The sequence below is a fragment of the Natator depressus genome, chromosome 16, assembly GCF_965152275.1.
Source record: "Natator depressus isolate rNatDep1 chromosome 16, rNatDep2.hap1, whole genome shotgun sequence".
In the NCBI taxonomy this organism is placed as follows: Eukaryota; Metazoa; Chordata; order Testudines; family Cheloniidae; genus Natator; species Natator depressus.
Genome location: NC_134249.1, coordinates 6511685 through 6532007, shown reverse-complemented (window position 1 = coordinate 6532007; position 20323 = coordinate 6511685). Strand labels below are relative to the sequence as shown.

At 59.7% G+C, this 20323-nt stretch overlaps 1 protein-coding gene across 3 annotated transcripts in view; it reads right to left on the bottom strand.

Moving 5' to 3' along the window:
* Positions 1–20323, bottom strand: part of ABCA2 (ATP binding cassette subfamily A member 2) — a 135858-nt gene that overhangs the window by 18900 nt on the left and 96635 nt on the right. For 2 of the 3 annotated variants that reach the window (XM_074974066.1, XM_074974068.1), the window contains exons 25-36: positions 19090–19274; positions 14847–14967; positions 13397–13687; positions 9819–10037; positions 9330–9432; positions 8286–8614; positions 6663–6876; positions 5171–5276; positions 4457–4568; positions 3771–3831; positions 3072–3246; positions 444–559 (exon numbers count right to left, since the gene is read on the bottom strand). In XM_074974066.1, the coding sequence (XP_074830167.1) occupies positions 444–559; positions 3072–3246; positions 3771–3831; positions 4457–4568; positions 5171–5276; positions 6663–6876; positions 8286–8614; positions 9330–9432; positions 9819–10037; positions 13397–13687; positions 14847–14967; positions 19090–19274 (2032 nt within the window). The remainder of the gene's footprint in view (positions 1–443; positions 560–3071; positions 3247–3770; positions 3832–4456; positions 4569–5170; positions 5277–6662; positions 6877–8285; positions 8615–9329; positions 9433–9818; positions 10038–13396; positions 13688–14846; positions 14968–19089; positions 19275–20323) is intronic. The other variant, XM_074974067.1, reaches the window with a different exon arrangement.

The following is a 20323-nucleotide window of genomic DNA, read 5'->3' as shown; positions in this document are numbered from 1 at the left end:
CGAGTCGATGGGGAACAGGAGAAGGTCCAGTCTGTGGTAGGATGCGTCAGGGAGTGGCCTCATGGGGTGGCAGCAAAGAGCAGCCCAGAGGCTGACAGATGGGTCTGGCTTCAGAATTTATAATTCTACAGTGACGAAAACATCTGTCAAAACAGAAGCCCAAAAGGCAGGACCATACAGCTTCTGCATCATTAGGCATTTTGCTAGAAGGCTGCCTGACACAGTGCCCCCAGCTCCATTGCTGGCTATTAATAACTCCCCATCTAGCCGTGCATGTGAAGCTAGTACTGGGCTGGCAGCCCCTGAGCCAGAGGCTGTCCATTTATCCACAGCACAGGGACAGCATGGGCAGTAGCAGTCCAACCTTCCCTTGTCGGGCCCTGCTGACGCCCCTCATCACTGCACGTGTGTCCCCCAAGCAATGGCCAGCCAGGCGGACGTACCCATAGAGCAGGAAGAGTGAGAGGACGGCTGGGAAGTTGGTGGGGGACGTATACGCCGGGAGGTCAAACACAAAGAGGATGATGATGCAGCATGTGGCCGGCACCAGGTAATTCAGCTGGAAAACAGACACACCAGAAAAAAGAAAAGGAGGACTTGTGGCACCTTAGAGACTGTCACGGAGTCCCCGGGCGATGCTCTGGAACTGCTCCCTACGAAGCCAGGCAGGACTCTGGGGAAGTCTCCTTTCTGTGAGCAGCCTGTCTTCAGGACCCACAGCTCATACAACTTCCCACCTTCCTGGGTCTGACCTCGGAGCATTCAGCATCCTCTGCCCCTCCGTGCACTTCCCCCAGCGAGTCCGCCCAGGCGGGGTCCTGGGGAAGCCAGAGGGTCCTGCAGCCCAACTCCGCAGTCAGACGTGACTCTCAGCCAGCCAATAAAACCGAGGTTTATTAGACGACAGGAACATGGTCTAAAACAGAGCTTGTAGGTACAGAGAACAGGACCCCTCAGCTGGGTCCATTTTGGGGGGCAGTGAGCCAGACAACCATGTCTGCACTTCACTCCATGTCCCCAGCCAGCCCCAAACTGACTCTCTCCAGCCCCTCCTCCTCTGGGCTTTGTCCCTTTCCCGGGCCAGGAGGGCACCTGATTCCTTTGTTCTCCAACCCTTTAGCTCTCACCCTGCAGGGGGGAAGGGCCCAGGCCATCAGTTGCCAGGAAACAGGGTGTTGGCCATTCTCTGTGTCCAGACCCCTGCACACACCTGCCCTCTAGGGCTCTGCAACGATCATACACCCTTATCCCACCACCTAGATACTTAAGAACTGCATAGGGGAAACTGAGGCACCCTTACAGTATTCAGAGGAAACATTAAGAACAGTCCCACTTTGTCACAGAGACTAACAAATTTATTTGAGCATAAGCTTTCGTGAGCTACAGCTCACTTCATCGGATGCTGTAGCTCACGAAAGCTTATGCTCAAATAAATTTGTTAGTCTCTAAGGTGCCACAAGTCCTCCTGCTCTTTTTGCGGATACGGACTAACACGGCTGCTACTCTGAAACCAGACACACCAGAGAGGAGAGTGAACTGTGCTGGGGTGGAGCTAAGAGGAGACCCCCATCCTTCTTTCAGGAGGCAGTGAATTCAGAGCCCAGGGAAGCAGGTCTGGGGTAGGAGACCCCCACTACAAAGTTTTGACGGCATAGCTATTTTGGTCAGGGGGTCAAAAAACACAACCCCCCAAACCGAGATAGCGACGCTGGCTAAACCCCCAGGGTGCACGCAGCAATGCTGACAGACAGGGCTTATGGCTGCTTAGCGCTGGGGGAGGTGGTGGTGATAAAAACATCTTCTCTCAGCATACCCTGCGTCCACACTAGGGGGCTCTGCTGGTGCAGCCATATTGGCAAAGCATCTGTAGTGCAGACAAAGCCCCAGCCGATGGGCTTTGCTCCCAAACTGGTCTCACCGTGCTCAGAGCCAAATACAAAACCAACCTCTCAGGCTCTCGGCAAGTCACCCCACCCCCACCCCAATAACCTACCCGCCAAGGAAGCTATTTCTCCTACAGGTTGGGCGGGCTGAAAGAGAGCGACGAAGAGATTGTTACGGTGACTTCTTTCCCAAAGGCCTGGAGGTGCTAGACGCTGCAGAACTGGGGCCAGACCAGCTCGCACCGAGATCACGTGCAGACTGTCCCGTCGCACCCTCAGGGCACCGTGGGAAATGGCTGCAATGGAACTTGTCCCATAGCACGTTTAATCGCAGACGCCCACTGGTCCTGTTCTTCTTAAGGGGCCAAAATGGGCCTATTTCCCGGTGACGTTTTCACGGCGCGTTTCATGGCTCGTTCCAGCCGATCTCCACTTCCATCACACGTCTCAAAACTCCCCTTCAGAGACGTGAAAAGGGGCCAAAGCAAGCACGGAGCACACCCAGAGCACTCGCCCACAGCCTTGCCAAGCTGCCCCCACCCCTCACTCCAGGCCTGGGTGGAAAGGCCGAAGGAGGAACTCGCTATGTTAAAGGACATGGCTCGGAATGGATCGTCCTGCCCACAGATTGTGAGAGGACACAAGTGCCTCACGGACGGCGCCCATTGCCCCGCCTGTGCTCCCACTGCGCCCCACAGGCCCACAGCGGAACCCCTTCCCCACCCCCAGCCACCTCACTATAGGCAGCCTGGCTGTGCACTCCCCAGGGCCGACGCCCTAGATGGAGCAAGGGGCCCACAGCAGAGGCGAGGGAAGCAAGGTGTCACATGACAAGCAATCCCCATGGATAGAACAAGGTCCTGGCCAGTGCCCCAGGCGTAAATGAGGCAGTGACCCTCAGCTGATGGGTGGGAAATGCTCTGCAGACCCTTCTCCCGGGCTGTCTACTAACTGGGGGAAGGAAGGAGAAGCTCCGGCACTGGGAGAGCTTGCGTGATAAGGACCTTCCTGTGGATGGATCACCCCTCCAGGGACCACACACGCAGGGCTGGACAGAGGCCTCCCTCGTGGACATCCTGTGTATAATCAGCCCCTGCTCAGACAGCCCCCAGGCAGCCGCCCTGCCCCCAGGCTCCTTTGCCATCCAGGTCTGAGTGAGGCAGCCCAGTGGCCCTTCTCGGCTCTTACCATGTCCCACACGTAGTTGGCCAACCAGTAGATCACCGGGTCGCAGCCGCTCACAAACTGCAGGTGCTTGGCTTTGGTGGCCTTCTCGGCCACCAGGAACACCACGAAGCTGGCCGGCACAAAGGACATGGCCACGATGATGAAGATGGCGATGACCACATCCGTGCCTTGCAGGCTGCGGTGGAGGAAGAGCGGCAGAAACGGGAGCGAGAAGGAGGGAAGCAGAGGGGGTTAGCCCTGGTGGGAGAACTGTCCCCCAGGTTACTCCACATACTACTGCTCACTTCACAGCTGGGTATCCCTGCAAGGAAACCAGCCCAAAGGCTGCTCCGTGTGTGCACATGCGGGGAAGCGTGTGTTTTGTGGGGCATGAATAAGGCTAGTTGTTAGTCATGGAAACACAGATTTTGGCCCAGATCCTCAGAAGTATTTAGACTCCAAACTTCCATGGATTTCATTGGGGATTAGGAGCCCATGGAGTCGGGGCCTGTGTGACTTTGTTTTTCAGGCTGGCCAGGATCTCTCTCCTCTCAGCCTCTTGCAAGGGGTGGCAATGGGCTGGCACAGCTCCTCCCCTCCTGGGCCCGGCAACCTTTGAAATAGAAAACCTAGTGGGGGCTCCCTCCATTTTCATCCAACACACTCTCCCCCACCCAGCCAGGCATGTGCACACCACCCGTGAGCCCATTGGGTACACACAGGTAATCCAGGGAGAGGCTGGCACTCGTCTTGTTCATCGGATGGTTGGTCACTGTGATGCCTGCAGCAAAACGTGACAGGAAACATAGTGAGAGCTGGTGTGTAACAACAGCCCCTTGCGCCCCCACCCCTGTGGATCAGCCCTGGAACAACCCCTCGCTCTCTCAGCGCCCTGCCCCTCGGCTCAGACCTGACATAGGCCAGGCTCTAGCCACAGCTCCCTGCTGGGGGACAGAGGGGAATTATCCAAGAATCTCAGAGCACTTTGCAAACGTTAACTGACAGGCCTCATGTCAGCCGGCAAGGCCAGCGCCATCCCCATGTCACAGGTGCACACGCTGCAGCATGGAGAGCTTAAAGGACACGCTCAAGGTCATTTAGGGTCTAATCCTGCCCCCACCACAGAGAGACCTGACTCCAATCCCCTGCTCTAACCACTAGACCACAAAGCCTCTCAAGACAGACATGGGTTTTCAAACCCAACTCCCAGTGTCGCAAGAGCAGCGAGACCAGAGTCTGTCTAGTCACTAGCCTGCCCACTAGGACATTTCCTCCTCCCCCTCTGTTAGCCTGTGGGTCGATTCTACACCAGAGCCGGAGGGGTCTGTCTCAGGGGGGTTTTTAGCTCATCTATTCTCATTATCGCTCGTCAGGTCAGAGTCCCCAACCTGGCTTGGCCAGCTCACCGTAGGCGGCGGGGTTCCCTCTGCTCTTGGGCAGGTTGGCACGCAGGATGGCGTTGTTCAGCGCGTTCAGATAGGTGGGCATACTGTGGTAGCCCTTGTTGTTGTAGAAGACCTGGAAGGGCAGAGCAGAGATGCACAGCCAGCTCTGGGAGCTCCAGCAGGGTGCCCTGCTCCAGGAGGGGCTGAGGGAGGCCGGGGGAAGCGGAGGGGCTGGGGTGGTTGGCAGCATGTGAAAGCTGGCACCAGGTCCATGCTGCAAGGCCTGGCATAGGACACAGAGTCCCTATGTGGGGCCCTCTGGGGTCACCCGCCTTCCTCCCAAAAGCCGCTCTCTCTAGTCCATGGCCCACGTGGCTGGCAATGGAGCCCACCTCCAAATAACATCAAGCTACCGAGTGCTGCTGAGGGGCACCAGAGAGAGCTCTGGTCTCTGCTCACCCCATAGCAGGGGTCGCAGCATGGCAAGCTTCCGTGGGGTGATTGCTGGGGGGGTACACCTGTGCTCCAGCAAACAAGCTCACTTGTGAGGGGCCCCGGAACAAGATCTGACCTTTTTCCCCTTCCCAAGAGCATGCAGGGAAGCCTGTACATCCCTCTTGCTCTGAGACCCCTTCGGTGGGACTCTGGAAGGAGGGCGGGTCTTTGGGGGGGGACGCAGAGGGATGGGGCTGACACAGGGACAGAACCTTCCCCAGCTCTCAGAGGGTCCCCCACCTGGGCTGTTCTCCTGACCGCGACCTTCCGCACCATAGGAGGGGCCTGGGCGCCAAAGGACGCTGGGATGGATTTCTGGACATTGCCAACCGTGATCGCTCCATACCTAGGGCAGAAGGGGAAGCAAACAAAAGGCTGGGGCCACCTTCTTTCAGCCCAGACGACACAGAGGAAAGACAAGCCGTTGGAAGAATGGGACCTGAGCCTCCCCTGAAATGCTGGGCTCCATGGGGGGAACCTGAGCAAGGGCAGGACAGTGAACCCCGGCTGGAGCCCCCAGACACCACTTCCGACCTGCGAGCTGCTCCCACCACCCGCTGTGACCCAACCCTTGAGAGCCGGCTGCTTCATCCACGAGGCCCGGTGTCACGGCCACTGCAGAGCCAGGCCAAGCTGCTCCTTGCTTGGCCAGAGGTTGCCACTGAGCGCCCAGGGGCCCTTCTCCACCCTCCATTCCAGGGGCGAGCCGAGAGCAAAACACAGCCTAGGCAGGGGGCGACGGGGGCTGGAAACTGAGGCCTGCACTGTCAGCGGCAGGGCAGTGGGACCAGCGTTACCAAGCGGGTCTGCCCAGCCTTCGGAGCAGGAGCCAACTCCAGCCAAAAGTTTCCCCTCAGTAGGTCCCTGCACAGCACAGCTGTGGCCACTGCAGGGCTCCTCCTTTCTGCAGCCCCCCGAGGGAAATCTCAGAGGACTTGGACAGCCTGGGAGGGGCGGGGGGGAGGGAAGGGGGGTAATGGTCACATCCTACTGCCCTGGCCCCCTGCGGGCCAGCGCTTTCCCAGCCGGGGGCTCTCTCTGTGCCCCTAGTTGGCTAGCCTTGAGACAGGCTCAGCGAGCGGCTGCTGCAGCACATCCCAGGGACAACCTTACCAAACAGGAAAGGCAGAGCCTCTGGAGAGGGACTTTTAGAGAGTGCTGGGCACCCCCCTCCGAAGATCAGGCCCCTACCACATGTCCCAAGCTGGGCCCCACAAAGGGAAGCACCCAGTGTCACCGGCCAGCTTTGAAAATCCTGGCTGTGATGCAGGAAAAAAAAAATCAACCAGTGATCATCTGATTGGACCCCAATGGGGTCAGCTCAGCCCCTGACCCGCCCCCTCTCCTCCATCATCTCTGCCGTGTCTGTAGGGTTGCCACTTTTGGTTGCAATACCCCGGAGGTTTCATCACATGACAAACTTTAATTAAAGATTCACCTTTAATTCCTGTCCAGGACAATCCTGGAGAACTGACAACTCTACGTGTACGGTCTAGCCCTCCCCTCAGTGCCTCCAAGTGCTGCGTCTTCCCCGCTCTAGGACCCGAGCTGACTAGATTAAAGCTAGCTCAGGTATGGCTACTGAAGCGGTGATCTCAGCTTCCCCTCCGGCCTGCTGCTGGGAACCTGCCTCGCCTCGGTGCCACCGGTCCTGTTCCAGTCTTAGCCCTGCCTCCCTCGGACCCCGGCTGGGACACTCCCCCCGATGTGGAGGAGCAGAAATGCCCCTCACCTGTGCAGCCGGAAGCGGTCCGACGTGTACAGCATGTACTCCGAGATGTTGCGCCCTGTGATGTCCACCAGGATGTCCCCTGTCACCACCTTCATCTGGGGCGGGTGGCCTCCCACGCCGCTGGGGCAGGAGAAGCCCGTCCCCTGCATGGAGCAGGTGCATTTGATGGGCTCATGGATGAGGCGGGGCAGGGACGGGGCCAAAGTGACGGTCTCTGAGGAGACAAGAGGAGACAGGTGACCCTCAGGAGCGCTCGTTCTGCAGAGCACCCACTCTGTGTCCAGGTGAGGGGCAGGGAACCCTGCAGCACTGCCCTGCTGTGACAGCCGTGGCTGTGACTGCTTTAGGGGGAGAGGGGAAAGCACCTGGGGCAGGAGCGAATGAGGGTTTTGGCTGTATAGCCATCACAGGATGTGACTACGGCTCAGGTAGACACACCGGAGTTTGCTTTAGTCTGGCTAGGTCAGGCATCAGAGCAGCGAAGGCGTGGCAGCAAAGTCCTCAGCAGAGGCCTGAGGAATCAACCAGGGATCCGGGCGCGCTTGTCCGGCCTGTGCTGAGAACTTCACTGCTCCAGGACCGAGCTGGCCAGATTAAAGCTAGCTCAGGTATGACTACCAGAGAGACAATCCGTACCCTGACACACAGACATGTAGGGGGAAAGCAGACGTGTTCCTGCGGCCCCCCAGCATCGGAATTCAGACAGAGATGAACTCCCAAGTGCTCACTGGGGCTGAATCTCTGTCCTTTAAGATGCCCCAATCGTTCATCCTCTTAAAATGACTTCTGGTTGCAAATGAACCAAAGGGGTGTTCAGAGCGGGAGAGGAGAATGAATAGGAGCATATGAGAGACTGAAACAACTGGGACTGTTACCTTAGAAAGGAGATGAACAAGAGGAGACATGATACAAGCAGATCAAATAATGAATGGTCTAGAGAAGGGAAATCTGGAGCTTCTGTTCTCTCTGCCTCACAACGTAAGGACAAGGGGACGTTCAACAGAATTGAAAGGTCACAATTTCAAAACCAATACAAGGAAAGGCTTTTTCACATAATACACATGTAGCCTGTGGAACTCACTGCCACAGGAAGTCACCAAGGCCAAGAATGTAACAAGATTCAAAAAGGAATCAGGCACTTATACGGACAGCAAGAACATCCAGAGCTCTGAGTTATGCTAACAAATACTTCAGGTGGGGTATTGAACTTCATGCTTCAGGGTTTGAGCTGATCTCTATTAGAAATGAGGAGACCACCTACATGGGACACAAACTATCCCACATCTGCTATAGCGGGGTTCTTACACTCTGAACAGCTGGTTCCGGCCACCTTCAGAGCCAGGATGCTGGACTAGACAGACTTTCGGTCTGACCCAGTCTGGCAATTCCCATGTTCCTAAACCCTGTGTGCCCAGTAAAGCTCTGCCCCTCCCTGAAAGGCATTATGGGAAAGTCTCAGACAAGCCTGCCAGTGGCTTGAGCAAAATGTGCTGCTCTGTGAACCCCACAGCAATGCCAGAGACCCGCATTCTAATCCTCCCACTGCTGCCTTGGCTGGGCAGAGTATGTGTTGCTTTGCCGGAGGTCCCGTTTCCCCCCGACTCCTGCCAGGCCAGACATTACCTTTGACGGTGGAGGGGTACGTGGTGGAGTTCCAGGCGTGCACCATGTCGTCATCCATGGAGACGGGGTAGTCGGAGGGGGCAGGGGATGGGGGCGGTGGCACGAAGTTGGAGAGCGGCAGACCCTGGGTGAAGGAATCGACGCACATGGCGTCGAAGTACTTGGCCGCCAGCATCTTGGACTCGTTGCTGTTGAGGTTCAGGGTCTGCACCAGCTGGTCCAGGGTGCTATTGAAGGCCGTCTTCAGCACACACGTGGCCCCCACCCCAGAGGGCAGGTGGAAGGTGTTGACAAGCTGCTGGGGGCTGGCATCGGGCGACAGCTTCATGCTGTGGAGAGGGACCGTGGGTAAGAAGGGCTTAGTGAGCAGGGGACGCTTCTGTGGCTCCTCTGGGTCAGTCATGCTCCCTAGGACGGGCCTGAGAAACCCTCTTGCTTGCAGGCCAGTCTCCTAAAGTGATATTCCAGGAGGGGCCGGGCCCCCACTGGCTTCAGGGCCCCTGCTCATCACAGGGCTTGGCCGGTGCCAAGTCCTACCACTGCAGTGCCTGCCGAGCAGGGGCCATGGAGCCTGCATTCTGGCTTGGGGGCTGAAGGGGACTGGACGGCACAGGGGAGGGAGTAGAGGGCCTTTCACTGGCAGGTCACTGACTCAAATCTAGCCCAGGCCGGTAGCCACGGACAGGCCTCAACGGCCCACAGCTCGGCACATCACAGAACTGCTCTCTCTAGGTGCCACACGGCCAGCAGCCTGTACGAGGGCCCTGTGGAGGACAGTGCCCTCCCTGCTAGGGGGGCACCCTCCCGGGCAGGGACTGTGCAGTGGATAAAGAGATGGAGGGGCGATCGGTGCCAGATTCAGAGCAATGACCCTGCACGGCAAGAAGCACCCGGCCTCCCCTGACAGATCCCGTGCGGCAGCAGCAGTCACTGCGGGGCACCGTGCGGCAGCGTGGTTGAACCTCCCGCCCCTCCTTCCTGCGGGCATGGGGAACAAGACGGGGGCGTAGGATGCTGTTGCCCAGGCAGCGCCAGGCCTCTCACTGGTATTCGCGCCGCTCCTCGTTGGCATAGGGGATGAAGTTGCCCTTGGGCTGGGTGTAGTTGTGATACTGGGACGGCGAGAGGATCAGAGGAGGCAGGTCACCTGGGGAGAAAAGGGGCACCCTGAGCAACCTCCCTAGGGGTGGTGGGTCCCCCATCCCCTCCCTACTCTGGGCTGGAAGGCCAGCCCAGGACCCCAGTGAAAGGCCCAGGGCACAGGGCAGGCCCAGTGGCACTCCCCACATTCCAGATTTACTGGGTGACTTCTAGCTGGTCCCTCATCCCATTCCCCATCCACACCCAGGTAGCTGCCGGGCAGCCGGGAGCCAGAGATGCGGGCACACATGCAGTGCATATGCAGCTCTGCCAGGAGGCAGGCAGGGAGGCCAGGGTCCCAAGGGGAGCAAGAGGTGACACAGCAGCCTGGCATGGGGGGTGGGGAAAGGAGCTACCGCCCCTCCCCCAGTTGGGGCCAGTGCCCGCACTCACCTATTTCGGGCACAGAGAGCGCCACCGTCATGGCCACGCAGACGAAGAAGGCGGGCAGCAGGATCTGCGAGAAGAGGGCCTTGGTGTTGCGCTTGGCGCAGTGGAAGCGTTTGACGATCAGCCCGTGGAACTGGCGCAGCTTGAGCCAGGAGCCCTCCAGCTTAAAGCTCCCCTGTCCCACCAGGGGCTGGTCCGCAGCCTCAGCGTCAGCCTCTTGGTCTGGAGCAAGGGAGAGTGACGGGGAGTGGGAAGAGACACGCAGAGGGGGTCAGGCTCTCTCAGAGGCCATCAGGCTCCTTCCCCAGCCCCCACCGCCTCCTCCTCAGGACTCAGCCAGGAATCAGCTTGTGCAGTCAGTGACGCAGGACATGGTTCTCCGCACAACCCCGTCACGCAGCATGGGGCTCCCCCCGGGGGACTGTGCCCAGGGAGAGGAGGTGGGACGCCAGCCCCAATACCTGCCAGGCTCCCCTCCCCAGGGCTGGGCTGAGCTCTGAAGAGCTGCAGCTACAGAGTTAACGTCGGGTGCACGTGGAAATGCAGAATCCTAGATGCAGGTCTTGGCAGGTCGGTGATGGGGAGCTGGTGTCAGACACTGTTTTCTAAACTCACGTAACCCTTATGCCAGCTGCTGCCCTGGCAGTTTCAGCGGGTTAATACAACTGACACTTGTACGTAGCTGACCATATCCCCCAACCAAAAGGGACACGCAGGGTAGGGGGGAAAGCAGCACCCCCGTGAACAGAGAGGAGCCCGGGCAGGCAGGTTATTTCTTATATGCGCGGGAGACAGGAGAGGGTATTTCATAACCCCGCTGACACGCAATCGCACCTTCCTGTGCAGCAACCCAAGCTACATAGTGCCAGCCCCAGGTTGCACAGGCCGGCAGCAAGGGAACCAGGGACAGAGCTCAGGGCCACAACCCCCAGGTCACCTGCTCAAACCATTAAACAACCGACTCTCACTAGGTTCCCCCATAACAAAGCCGTAGAGCAGGGGGAGGTGGCACCTTTGTTCCAGCACTGCAGCCCTGGGGACATCAGCTCCGAGATCCCTCACAAGCTCACCTCTGAATCCAGAGGTAGGAGGGCTCAGGCCAGGGGAAAGAAGCTTTGGTTTTAAGCCATGTTGGCTGCTCTGTTTTTGTTAGGGGGCGAAGGGGTAACACAACGGAGATTCTTTTCTCTTGGTTTAATCGCATTGTTTTTGTAACCAAGGAAGGTTCATTTTGCTGGCTATACCGAGATTGAGCAACCTGAGACAGATGCTTCGAAGGGAGTCCTGACCCATCAGGGTCAAAATCCTGCCAACTCCATGTCACAGCTCCCGTGCCACACGTCTGTGCCCACCTGCCTCAGTGCTTCCCCCAGCAGGCCATGGGAGCCCCCAGTCTCCTGCTCCATTTCGGAGGCGAGGAGAAGTCAGGCTCCTCCCATGAAGGCCTCCCTCAGGGAGACACTACCGACAGATGCCAGCAAGGGAAGCAAGAGGGACTGGGGAAGCAGTAGGGCCACAACTGTTTTTTGATGGAACAATTTTTGGGGGTGAAAAGTGTCTGCTTTCCTGAAACGTGTTGATTGTGAAATGCCACTATGGTGCCTCAGGGGCAGTTCAGGTGCCACAACACAAAAAGTGGGGGTCACCAGATGAAATTAACAGGCAGCAGGTTTAATACAAACAAGAGGAAGTACTTTATCCCACAATGCACAATTAACCTGTGGAACTCATTGGCATGGGATATTGTGAAGGCCAAAAATATAAGTGGGTTCACAAAAGAACTGGGTAAGTTCCTGGAGGATAGGTCCATCAACAGGTATTAGCCAAGATGGTCGGGATGCACCTTCATGCTCAGGGCAACCCTGAACCTCTGACTGCCAGAAGCCAGGAAGGGAAGACAGGTGGAGTCCTCCAAAGTTGCCATGTTCTCTACCCTCCCCCTGAAGCTCTGGTATGTTGGAGACAGGATACTGGGCAAGCTGGCCCATGGTCTGACCCAGTGCAGCAGCTCTTATGTTCTTACGCCTCATGCTCCAGTTCTTTTCTACAGGCCAGGCTCCTCAGCCAAACCTCATCTCCCATGATGCACTGCCATGCAGGGAGACCATGGTGCATCATGGGAGATATAGTCCAGACAGGGAGTCTGGCTTATGGGACCATGAGGAACTTGAACTACAACTCCTAGGAGGCACCACAGCACCAGTCAAGAATCAAAATATTTTGGTTCTTGATTTGGTGCTGAAAATTCAAAATTTTTATGTGAAAAATTTTGACCAGAGCAATTTCCCCCTCACTTTTATTGAAATTTGCATAGCCCCCCTTCCTCCCCCTTTCCTCATCAGCTCTTGTCAGGAGTTTGACTGCTGGGATATCGACCAAAGTGAGGAATTGGCTGCGTCTGAAATTTGGAATGGGGTTTGCAATCCCACTGGGGTCTTGGTGTCGGGAGTCTGGGATATCAGAGCAGATTCTGTACTACGCTCCCTGCTCGGCCTTCATACTTGACCCACGTGCCAATGCTCCCCAGGGCATTATGCAGCCCTGGCGTTCAGTAACGGGATCCCTGGGATATCCGGAGTGGAGAGAAAAAACACGATGTCCCCAAATGCTCCACGATAAGAGCAGTGGAATAACCCCAAAAAGGAACTGTGAATAAAAACGTGGCCGCTGGGTCACTGTTGTTTGTGGATTGTATGTTTTATTATTCAAATACCGTGGGAGGACTCCTGGGGGTTCCTGGGAATATGTCACTCATTTTAACACAAACCTTTGTGCTGGGAAGTGCATTGCTTGCTATTTCAGATTTGCCATTCTCCTAGTTAAAGTCTCAGCCATCCAGTCAGGCAGCAGAGCAAACTAGCATGAGATTCAGGTGACCAACCCCATGCCACCAATCGCCAACAGGAAGAAGGGAGACTAGAAGCATTTGCACGGGGTATATGGTGGCTGGTCTCGAAGAGCGAATGCGTTTGGAGGGCTCGGTCGCTTTGTGAATGAAAAGGGGCCGAGTTTGCAATGAATAATTGGCCAGTGCTACCCACTGATCCAAAGGTGTTTAGTCAAAGGAATGCGTCCATATGCAGCAAACGACACTGCTAGATTCTAGAGCTGTAGTCTGTGTACGCAATCAAACAGCCCCCCTCGCAGTACCCACTCCCCACCCAAAAGAACCCCAGGAGCTCTCAGCTGAAACACTGCCAGAACTCCCTGAACTCATGGCTTCCTCACCCAGGGGCTCCCAACCAAGTCTCAGGGGGCTGCCCTCACCTCCTCCCTGTCTTTAGGCCTATTTTTCCATTGTAACGGGGGTCCCAGGATGGACAGGCTCGAGGCAGGAGCTCGTCTGACCGGACCCCACAGAGCATGGGGCGTGAGCGTTCAAACAGGTCCCTGCCAGCCATCCCTCTTGCGGGAGGAGAAAGGTGCTCAGCCCCAGCCCCGGCAGGACGGAAAGGTCTGGTCAGAGCCGGTAGCAGGCCCCACACATCCCCCGCCCCTGGGATTGCTGAGCGGAACCGGGACACAGAGGCCCCCCACCCCTGCTACCAAAGTCAAGGCCAGCCGTGCGGCACCTTACAAACCTTGCAGACTGATGTTATCAGGGTCCTGCAGATTATCAAACAACGGAGAGTAATCCCCATAGAACTCCGAATAAGCCCCACCTTCATCGCCCCGCACGGAGCCCACCGAGGAAGCCGAGTGCAGGGACGCCTGCGACTGGGTCAGGTTGGAGCAGGCCACCAGGTTGCTGAGCTCCACCTCCGGCTTCTCGGGTGCCTCCACGTCAGGAAGGGGCTCCCCGTTGGCCTCGGGCTTCAGGCCCATGTGGGGAGCCGGTGGCTGCAGGGCATCTTTCTTGGACTCCTTCATGTCTGGAAGGAGAAGGGAGCCGGTGGGGTTTGTGCAGCACAGGTACAAGGGGAACGTCGCAGGGGAGCAGCCCTCCTAGGGCATCCCACTCACTCTCCAGCAAGAAACCACCGTCTGGGACTGGCTGTAACACCTTAGCTACGCACCCAAATACGAAGGGCCTGGGCATGCCCGGGTGGTGAACGTGGCTCTTCCTTAATACCCTGCAACCCCAGCATAGCAGGAGCCACCTTAGCACTTCAGGGTGTGCCCTGGTACAGTGAGTACCCCAGCTCCCCTCTCAGTGCTGGCCAGGGCAGGTACTGGCCTTGTCTAATAGAAATACACCCCAATGATATTTCACACTGACATATGGCCTTTCATCCCCCAGGATCCCAAAGTGTTTTACAAACCTTATGCTGAACTACAAACCACAGGACAAAATGCGGCCACTGCCGGGGTGGAGTGTGGCAAGCATTTAGCATGCATCATTCCATGCTACCTTTGGAGAGGGTGCCCCTGCCTTCAGGCCAAGGGCACTCCCCTGCTCTCAGGCAAACAGAATGGATCCCTAAGGCCCAAGTGCAGCAGACAGGAGCAAGGGTTGCAGCCAAGATACCGATATTAAAAAGCAACTATCAAAGCAGCTGTCACAGCTGCATTAACGTGACGCTGGGGTCTCGTGCTACGGCTGGCTTGGTGCTAGCACAGTGTAACAAATACACCTCCTCTACCCCACCCCCACCCCCCAGCTCTGCCATCTCACCTCTGTTCTGCCCTAAAACAGAGGGATAGCTCAGTGGTTTGAGCATTGGCCTGCTAAACCCAGGGTTGTGAGTTCAATCCTTGAGGGGGCCATTTGGGATCTGGGGCAAAAATTGGGGATTGGTCCTGCTTTGAGCAGGGGGTTGGACTAGATGATCTCCTGAGGTCCCTTCCAACCCTGATATTCTATGATTCATCCACTCCTTAGTCCAGCCCTTCCCTGCCCAGCTCTATGGATTCACCACTGTAGGCTTCCCCTGAGCAGAGACTGCCAGCAATGGATCAATGCTCAATGGGGCGATGTAGCAAACTCAGTTTGTTAATGTAAGGCCGCTAACCCAGGGCACCTCCAACTCTCCACGAGCCAGCATACTGAGGCACTTACACGCGCGCGCACACACACACACCCCCCCTTACCGACGTCGCTGTTCTCCAGGGACAGGTCCTCCTCCGACACCTTGAGGAAGACCTCCTCCAGGGTAGTGTCCATCAGCCCAAAGCTGGTCAGCTCCAGCTCCTCCAGGCTCTGCTCCAGGTGCTGTGAACAAGGAACAAGGGTGAGGAGCGGAGGGAGACCACAGCAAAGAGCCATCCCAGAAGCTCCCGGCTAAGCAGTAATCAGCCCACATGCCTACCAGCCCAGCACTCCCTGCAGCACAGGGACCTTCAGAATTCCCCCATCCCACAACGGCCAGCCAGGGCGAAAGACAAAGGGCAAGAGGTCTGATGGCTGCCTGTGTGAGCGCTGACACATGGCGATTGAACCAGGGACCTCCAGAGTGAAAACCATGAGCTGCTACAACTTGAGCCTCAGCTGTCCCAGACTCCTGGCCCCTGTGGATCAGGCACAGACAGGCACTGGTAACATATTCCGCCGGAAACCAGGCTCCTGGGTTGATCTGCAGACCCATCACGAGCATCCTCCGCATCCCCCGCGTCAGCGCTGGAGCTAATGCAGTGCCCGCGGGGTGGCTAGCGCTGTGAAAGCAGAGAGCCCATAACCCCATCCTGAGCAACCGGAGTCTGAACAGAGCAGCACTCCCTTCTGGTGGGAAAAGGAGAGGGGCGTGCTCGTCCCAGCGACCCAGGCCCCTCTGTGCTGCTGTGCTGGGGGACGCCTGGAGCAGCAGTGCAGGCTCAGGGCAAGCTAGGGAGCCCCGCAGTAAACGCAGGCACCGGGGAGCTAGGAGAATTACAGCATGCAGGACAGACTATCCCAGGAGAAAATGACACTAGGCAGGGCGACAGCACACACGGGGCAATGCCCCTGTGCAAGGGCAAGGGACGTGCTCTGGGCTGGATCTGCAAATGAGCCTAAGGGAATGAGACACCCAAATCCCTTGGACTCCTTGGCAAATCCCAGCATAACAAATAATTCAGTGCTACCCCCATGGGCGCCCCTCCACCCATCAACCAGCAAGCACCCAGCCCAGCTCCCACGGGCACCCCACCTCCGCCCACCATCCAGCAAGCACCCAGCCCAGCTCCCACGGGCACCCCACCTCCGCCCACCATCCAGCAAGCACCCAGCCCAGCTCCCACGGGCACCCCACCTCCGCCCACCATCCAGCGAGCACCCAGCCCAGCTCCCACGGGCACCCCACCTCCGCCCACCATCCAGCGAGCACCCAGCCCAGCTCCCACGGGCACCCCACCTCCGCCCACCATCCAGCAAGCACCCAGCCCAGCTCCCACGGGCACCCCACCTCCGCCCACCATCCAGCGAGCACCCAGCCCAGCTCCCACGGGCACCCCACCTCCGCCCACCATCCAGCGAGCACCCAGCCCAGCTCCCACGGGCACCCCACCTCCGCCCACCATCCAGCGAGCACCCAGCCCAGCTCCCACGGGCACCCCACCTCCGCCCACCATCCAGCGAGCACCCAGCCCAGCTCCCACGGGCACCCCACCTCCGCCCACCATCCAGCGAGCACCCAGCCCAGCTCCCACGGGCACCCCACCTCCGCCCACCATCCAGCGAGCACCCAGCCCAGCTCCCACGGGCACCCCACCTCCGCCCACCATCCAGCGAGCACCCAGCCCAGCTCCCACGGGCACCCCACCTCCGCCCACCATCCAGCGAGCACCCAGCCCAGCTCCCACGGGCACCCCACCTCCGCCCACCATCCAGCGAGCACCCAGCCCAGCTCCCACGGGCACCCCACCTCCGCCCACCATCCAGCGAGCACCCAGCCCAGCTCCCACGGGCACCCCACCTCCGCCCACCATCCAGCGAGCACCCAGCCCAGCTCCCACGGGCACCCCACCTCCGCCCACCATCCAGCGAGCACCCAGCCCAGCTCCCACGGGCACCCCACCTCCGCCCACCATCCAGCGAGCACCCAGCCCAGCTCCCACGGGCACCCCACCTCCGCCCACCATCCAGCGAGCACCCAGCCCAGCTCCCACGGGCACCCCACCTCCGCCCACCATCCAGCGAGCACCCAGCCCAGCTCCCACGGGCACCCCACCTCCGCCCACCATCCAGCGAGCACCCAGCCCAGCTCCCACGGGCACCCCACCTCCGCCCACCATCCAGCGAGCACCCAGCCCAGCTCCCACGGGCACCCCACCTCCGCCCACCATCCAGCGAGCACCCAGCCCAGCTCCCACGGGCACCCCACCTCCGCCCACCATCCAGCGAGCACCCAGCCCAGCTCCCACGGGCACCCCACCTCCGCCCACCATCCAGCGAGCACCCAGCCCAGCTCCCACGGGCACCCCACCTCCGCCCACCATCCAGCGAGCACCCAGCCCAGCTCCCACGGGCACCCCACCTCCGCCCACCATCCAGCGAGCACCCAGCCCAGCTCCCACGGGCACCCCACCTCCGCCCACCATCCAGCGAGCACCCAGCCCAGCTCCCACGGGCACCCCACCTCCGCCCACCATCCAGCGAGCACCCAGCCCAGCTCCCACGGGCACCCCACCTCCGCCCACCATCCAGCGAGCACCCAGCCCAGCTCCCACGGGCACCCCACCTCCGCCCACCATCCAGCGAGCACCCAGCCCAGCTCCCACGGGCACCCCACCTCCGCCCACCATCCAGCGAGCACCCAGCCCAGCTCCCACGGGCACCCCACCTCCGCCCACCATCCAGCGAGCACCCAGCCCAGCTCCCACGGGCACCCCACCTCCGCCCACCATCCAGCGAGCACCCAGCCCAGCTCCCACGGGCACCCCACCTCCGCCCACCATCCAGCGAGCACCCAGCCCAGCTCCCACGGGCACCCCACCTCCGCCCACCATCCAGCGAGCACCCAGCCCAGCTCCCACGGGCACCCCACCTCCGCCCACCATCCAGCGAGCACCCAGCCCAGCTCCCACGGGCACCCCACCTCCGCCCACCATCCAGCGAGCACCCAGCCCAGCTCCCACGGGCACCCCACCTCCGCCCACCATCCAGCGAGCACCCAGCCCAGCTCCCACGGGCACCCCACCTCCGCCCACCATCCAGCGAGCACCCAGCCCAGCTCCCACGGGCACCCCACCTCCGCCCACCATCCAGCGAGCACCCAGCCCAGCTCCCACGGGCACCCCACCTCCGCCCACCATCCAGCGAGCACCCAGCCCAGCTCCCACGGGCACCCCACCTCCGCCCACCATCCAGCGAGCACCCAGCCCAGCTCCCACGGGCACCCCACCTCCGCCCACCATCCAGCGAGCACCCAGCCCAGCTCCCACGGGCACCCCACCTCCGCCCACCATCCAGCGAGCACCCAGCCCAGCTCCCACGGGCACCCCACCTCCGCCCACCATCCAGCGAGCACCCAGCCCAGCTCCCACGGGCACCCCACCTCCGCCCACCATCCAGCGAGCACCCAGCCCAGCTCCCACGGGCACCCCACCTCCGCCCACCATCCAGCGAGCACCCAGCCCAGCTCCCACGGGCACCCCACCTCCGCCCACCATCCAGCAAGCACCCAGCCCAGCTCCCACGGGCACCCCACCTCCGCCCACCATCCAGCGAGCACCCAGCCCAGCTCCCACGGGCACCCCACCTCCGCCCACCATCCAGCGAGCACCCAGCCCAGCTCCCACGGGCACCCCACCTCCGCCCACCATCCAGCGAGCACCCAGCCCAGCTCCCACGGGCACCCCACCTCCGCCCACCATCCAGCGAGCACCCAGCCCAGCTCCCACGGGCACCCCACCTCCGCCCACCATCCAGCGAGCACCCAGCCCAGCTCCCACGGGCACCCCACCTCCGCCCACCATCCAGCAAGCACCCAGCCCAGCTCCCACGGGCACCCCACCTCCGCCCACCATCCAGCGAGCACCCAGCCCAGCTCCCACGGGCACCCCACCTCCGCCCACCATCCAGCGAGCACCCAGCCCAGCTCCCACGGGCACCCCACCTCCGCCCACCATCCAGCGAGCACCCAGCCCAGCTCCCACGGGCACCCCACCTCCGCCCACCATCCAGCGAGCACCCAGCCCAGCTCCCACGGGCACCCCACCTCCGCCCACCATCCAGCGAGCACCCAGCCCAGCTCCCACGGGCACCCCTACAACTGCAGTCAGCAAACGCCACTACACTGTTCTTGTAAAACTACAGCCAAAGCCTCACAGTCCCACGTCTCTGCCCCCGCGGCGCTCCCCTGCTCTGCGAGCAGCTTCCCCTCCCCACTCAGTAACTGGCGTCTTGAAGGGCCGGTACCTGGAAGAGCCTCTCGAAGCAGCCCTTCTTGACGGCCTCGCTGGGCAGGATGTAGGAGAGCTCCGTGTTGGTGTTGGAGATCAGCAGGCAGGAGGCCACGTACTTCTTAATGAACTGGGTGACGCGGGGCTCAGAGCAGGGGCTGGCGGAAGAGTGGGAGAGAGGGCTGTGCGTCTGCCCTGAGTCTAGCACAGGGAGGGAGCAGAGAAGATCGGGTCACTTCACACACCCAGCTCGGCCTGGGCCCAGAGTCCTTGGATTTTTCTTTCCGGGACCCAAAAGCTGATGCTGCTTTTTTGTTTTATTTTAAACTCTGCTTTTTTCAGTGACTCTCCCGCTGGATTCAGAGCTGGGAGCCCAGCCGTGCATGCACTGAGAAAACTGCGCCCACACTGCCCAGCCCTGGAGGAACAGCCCCTGGCCTGAGAAGGGAATTTAGCCTCCACGGCCCATTGGCCTCTCTGCCGACACTCCCAACAATGGGGCCAGCTCCTATGGGTGCAATTGTACATAGACCCCCAGCCACTGAGGGAGAAGTGAGATCACAGAACGTATTTCTCACAGGATACCCAGCAGTAACAACCTGCCATTGCTAACAGCCTGGGCTGGATTGAAACCACCCCCTGGAGGTGAAGGGCTCCATGCAGCATGTTACCCTGAGCCCTTGAGCCCAGGGAGCAGGTGCGAACTGTGCTGAACAATGGCTCCTCAATCTGCAGTTTGGCATGGGAGTATAAGGGCCTGAAGAGGGGGGTGGATGAGCCCCAAGTCACACTGGCTCTCATGGGAACTACAGGTGCCCGAGTTTGGCAGCGTCTGACCTTCCTCTTTGGGTTGGTTGGTCATTTCATGGGCTTTTCGTTTTGTGCAGGTCTGGGGGGAAATTCACCACTGAAACTTTTTTCTCCTCCCGCATGGAAAATTAGGTTTGCAGCTCAAAATCAAAGCCACCCAGGAGAAGCAGCCCCCTCCATTATCACAGGAAAATGGAAAGCCCAAGACGCTGGCGGGGGGTGGGGGAGTTCTGACAGTTTTTGGAATAACAGTTTCAAGCTTTGGAAATTTGGGATTTTCTGACCGGAAGTCAGACTTTTCTGCAGGAAAAAAACCCGGTTCTGACAAGCCCTAATCTGAAGGGATTTCCTTTGCTCACTGCGCCTGGCCAGTCTAGGGTACTTTGCACGCTCTCAAAGGTCTTTTCCTGCAGGAGAGCCTTTCTGCAAATATTCAGTAA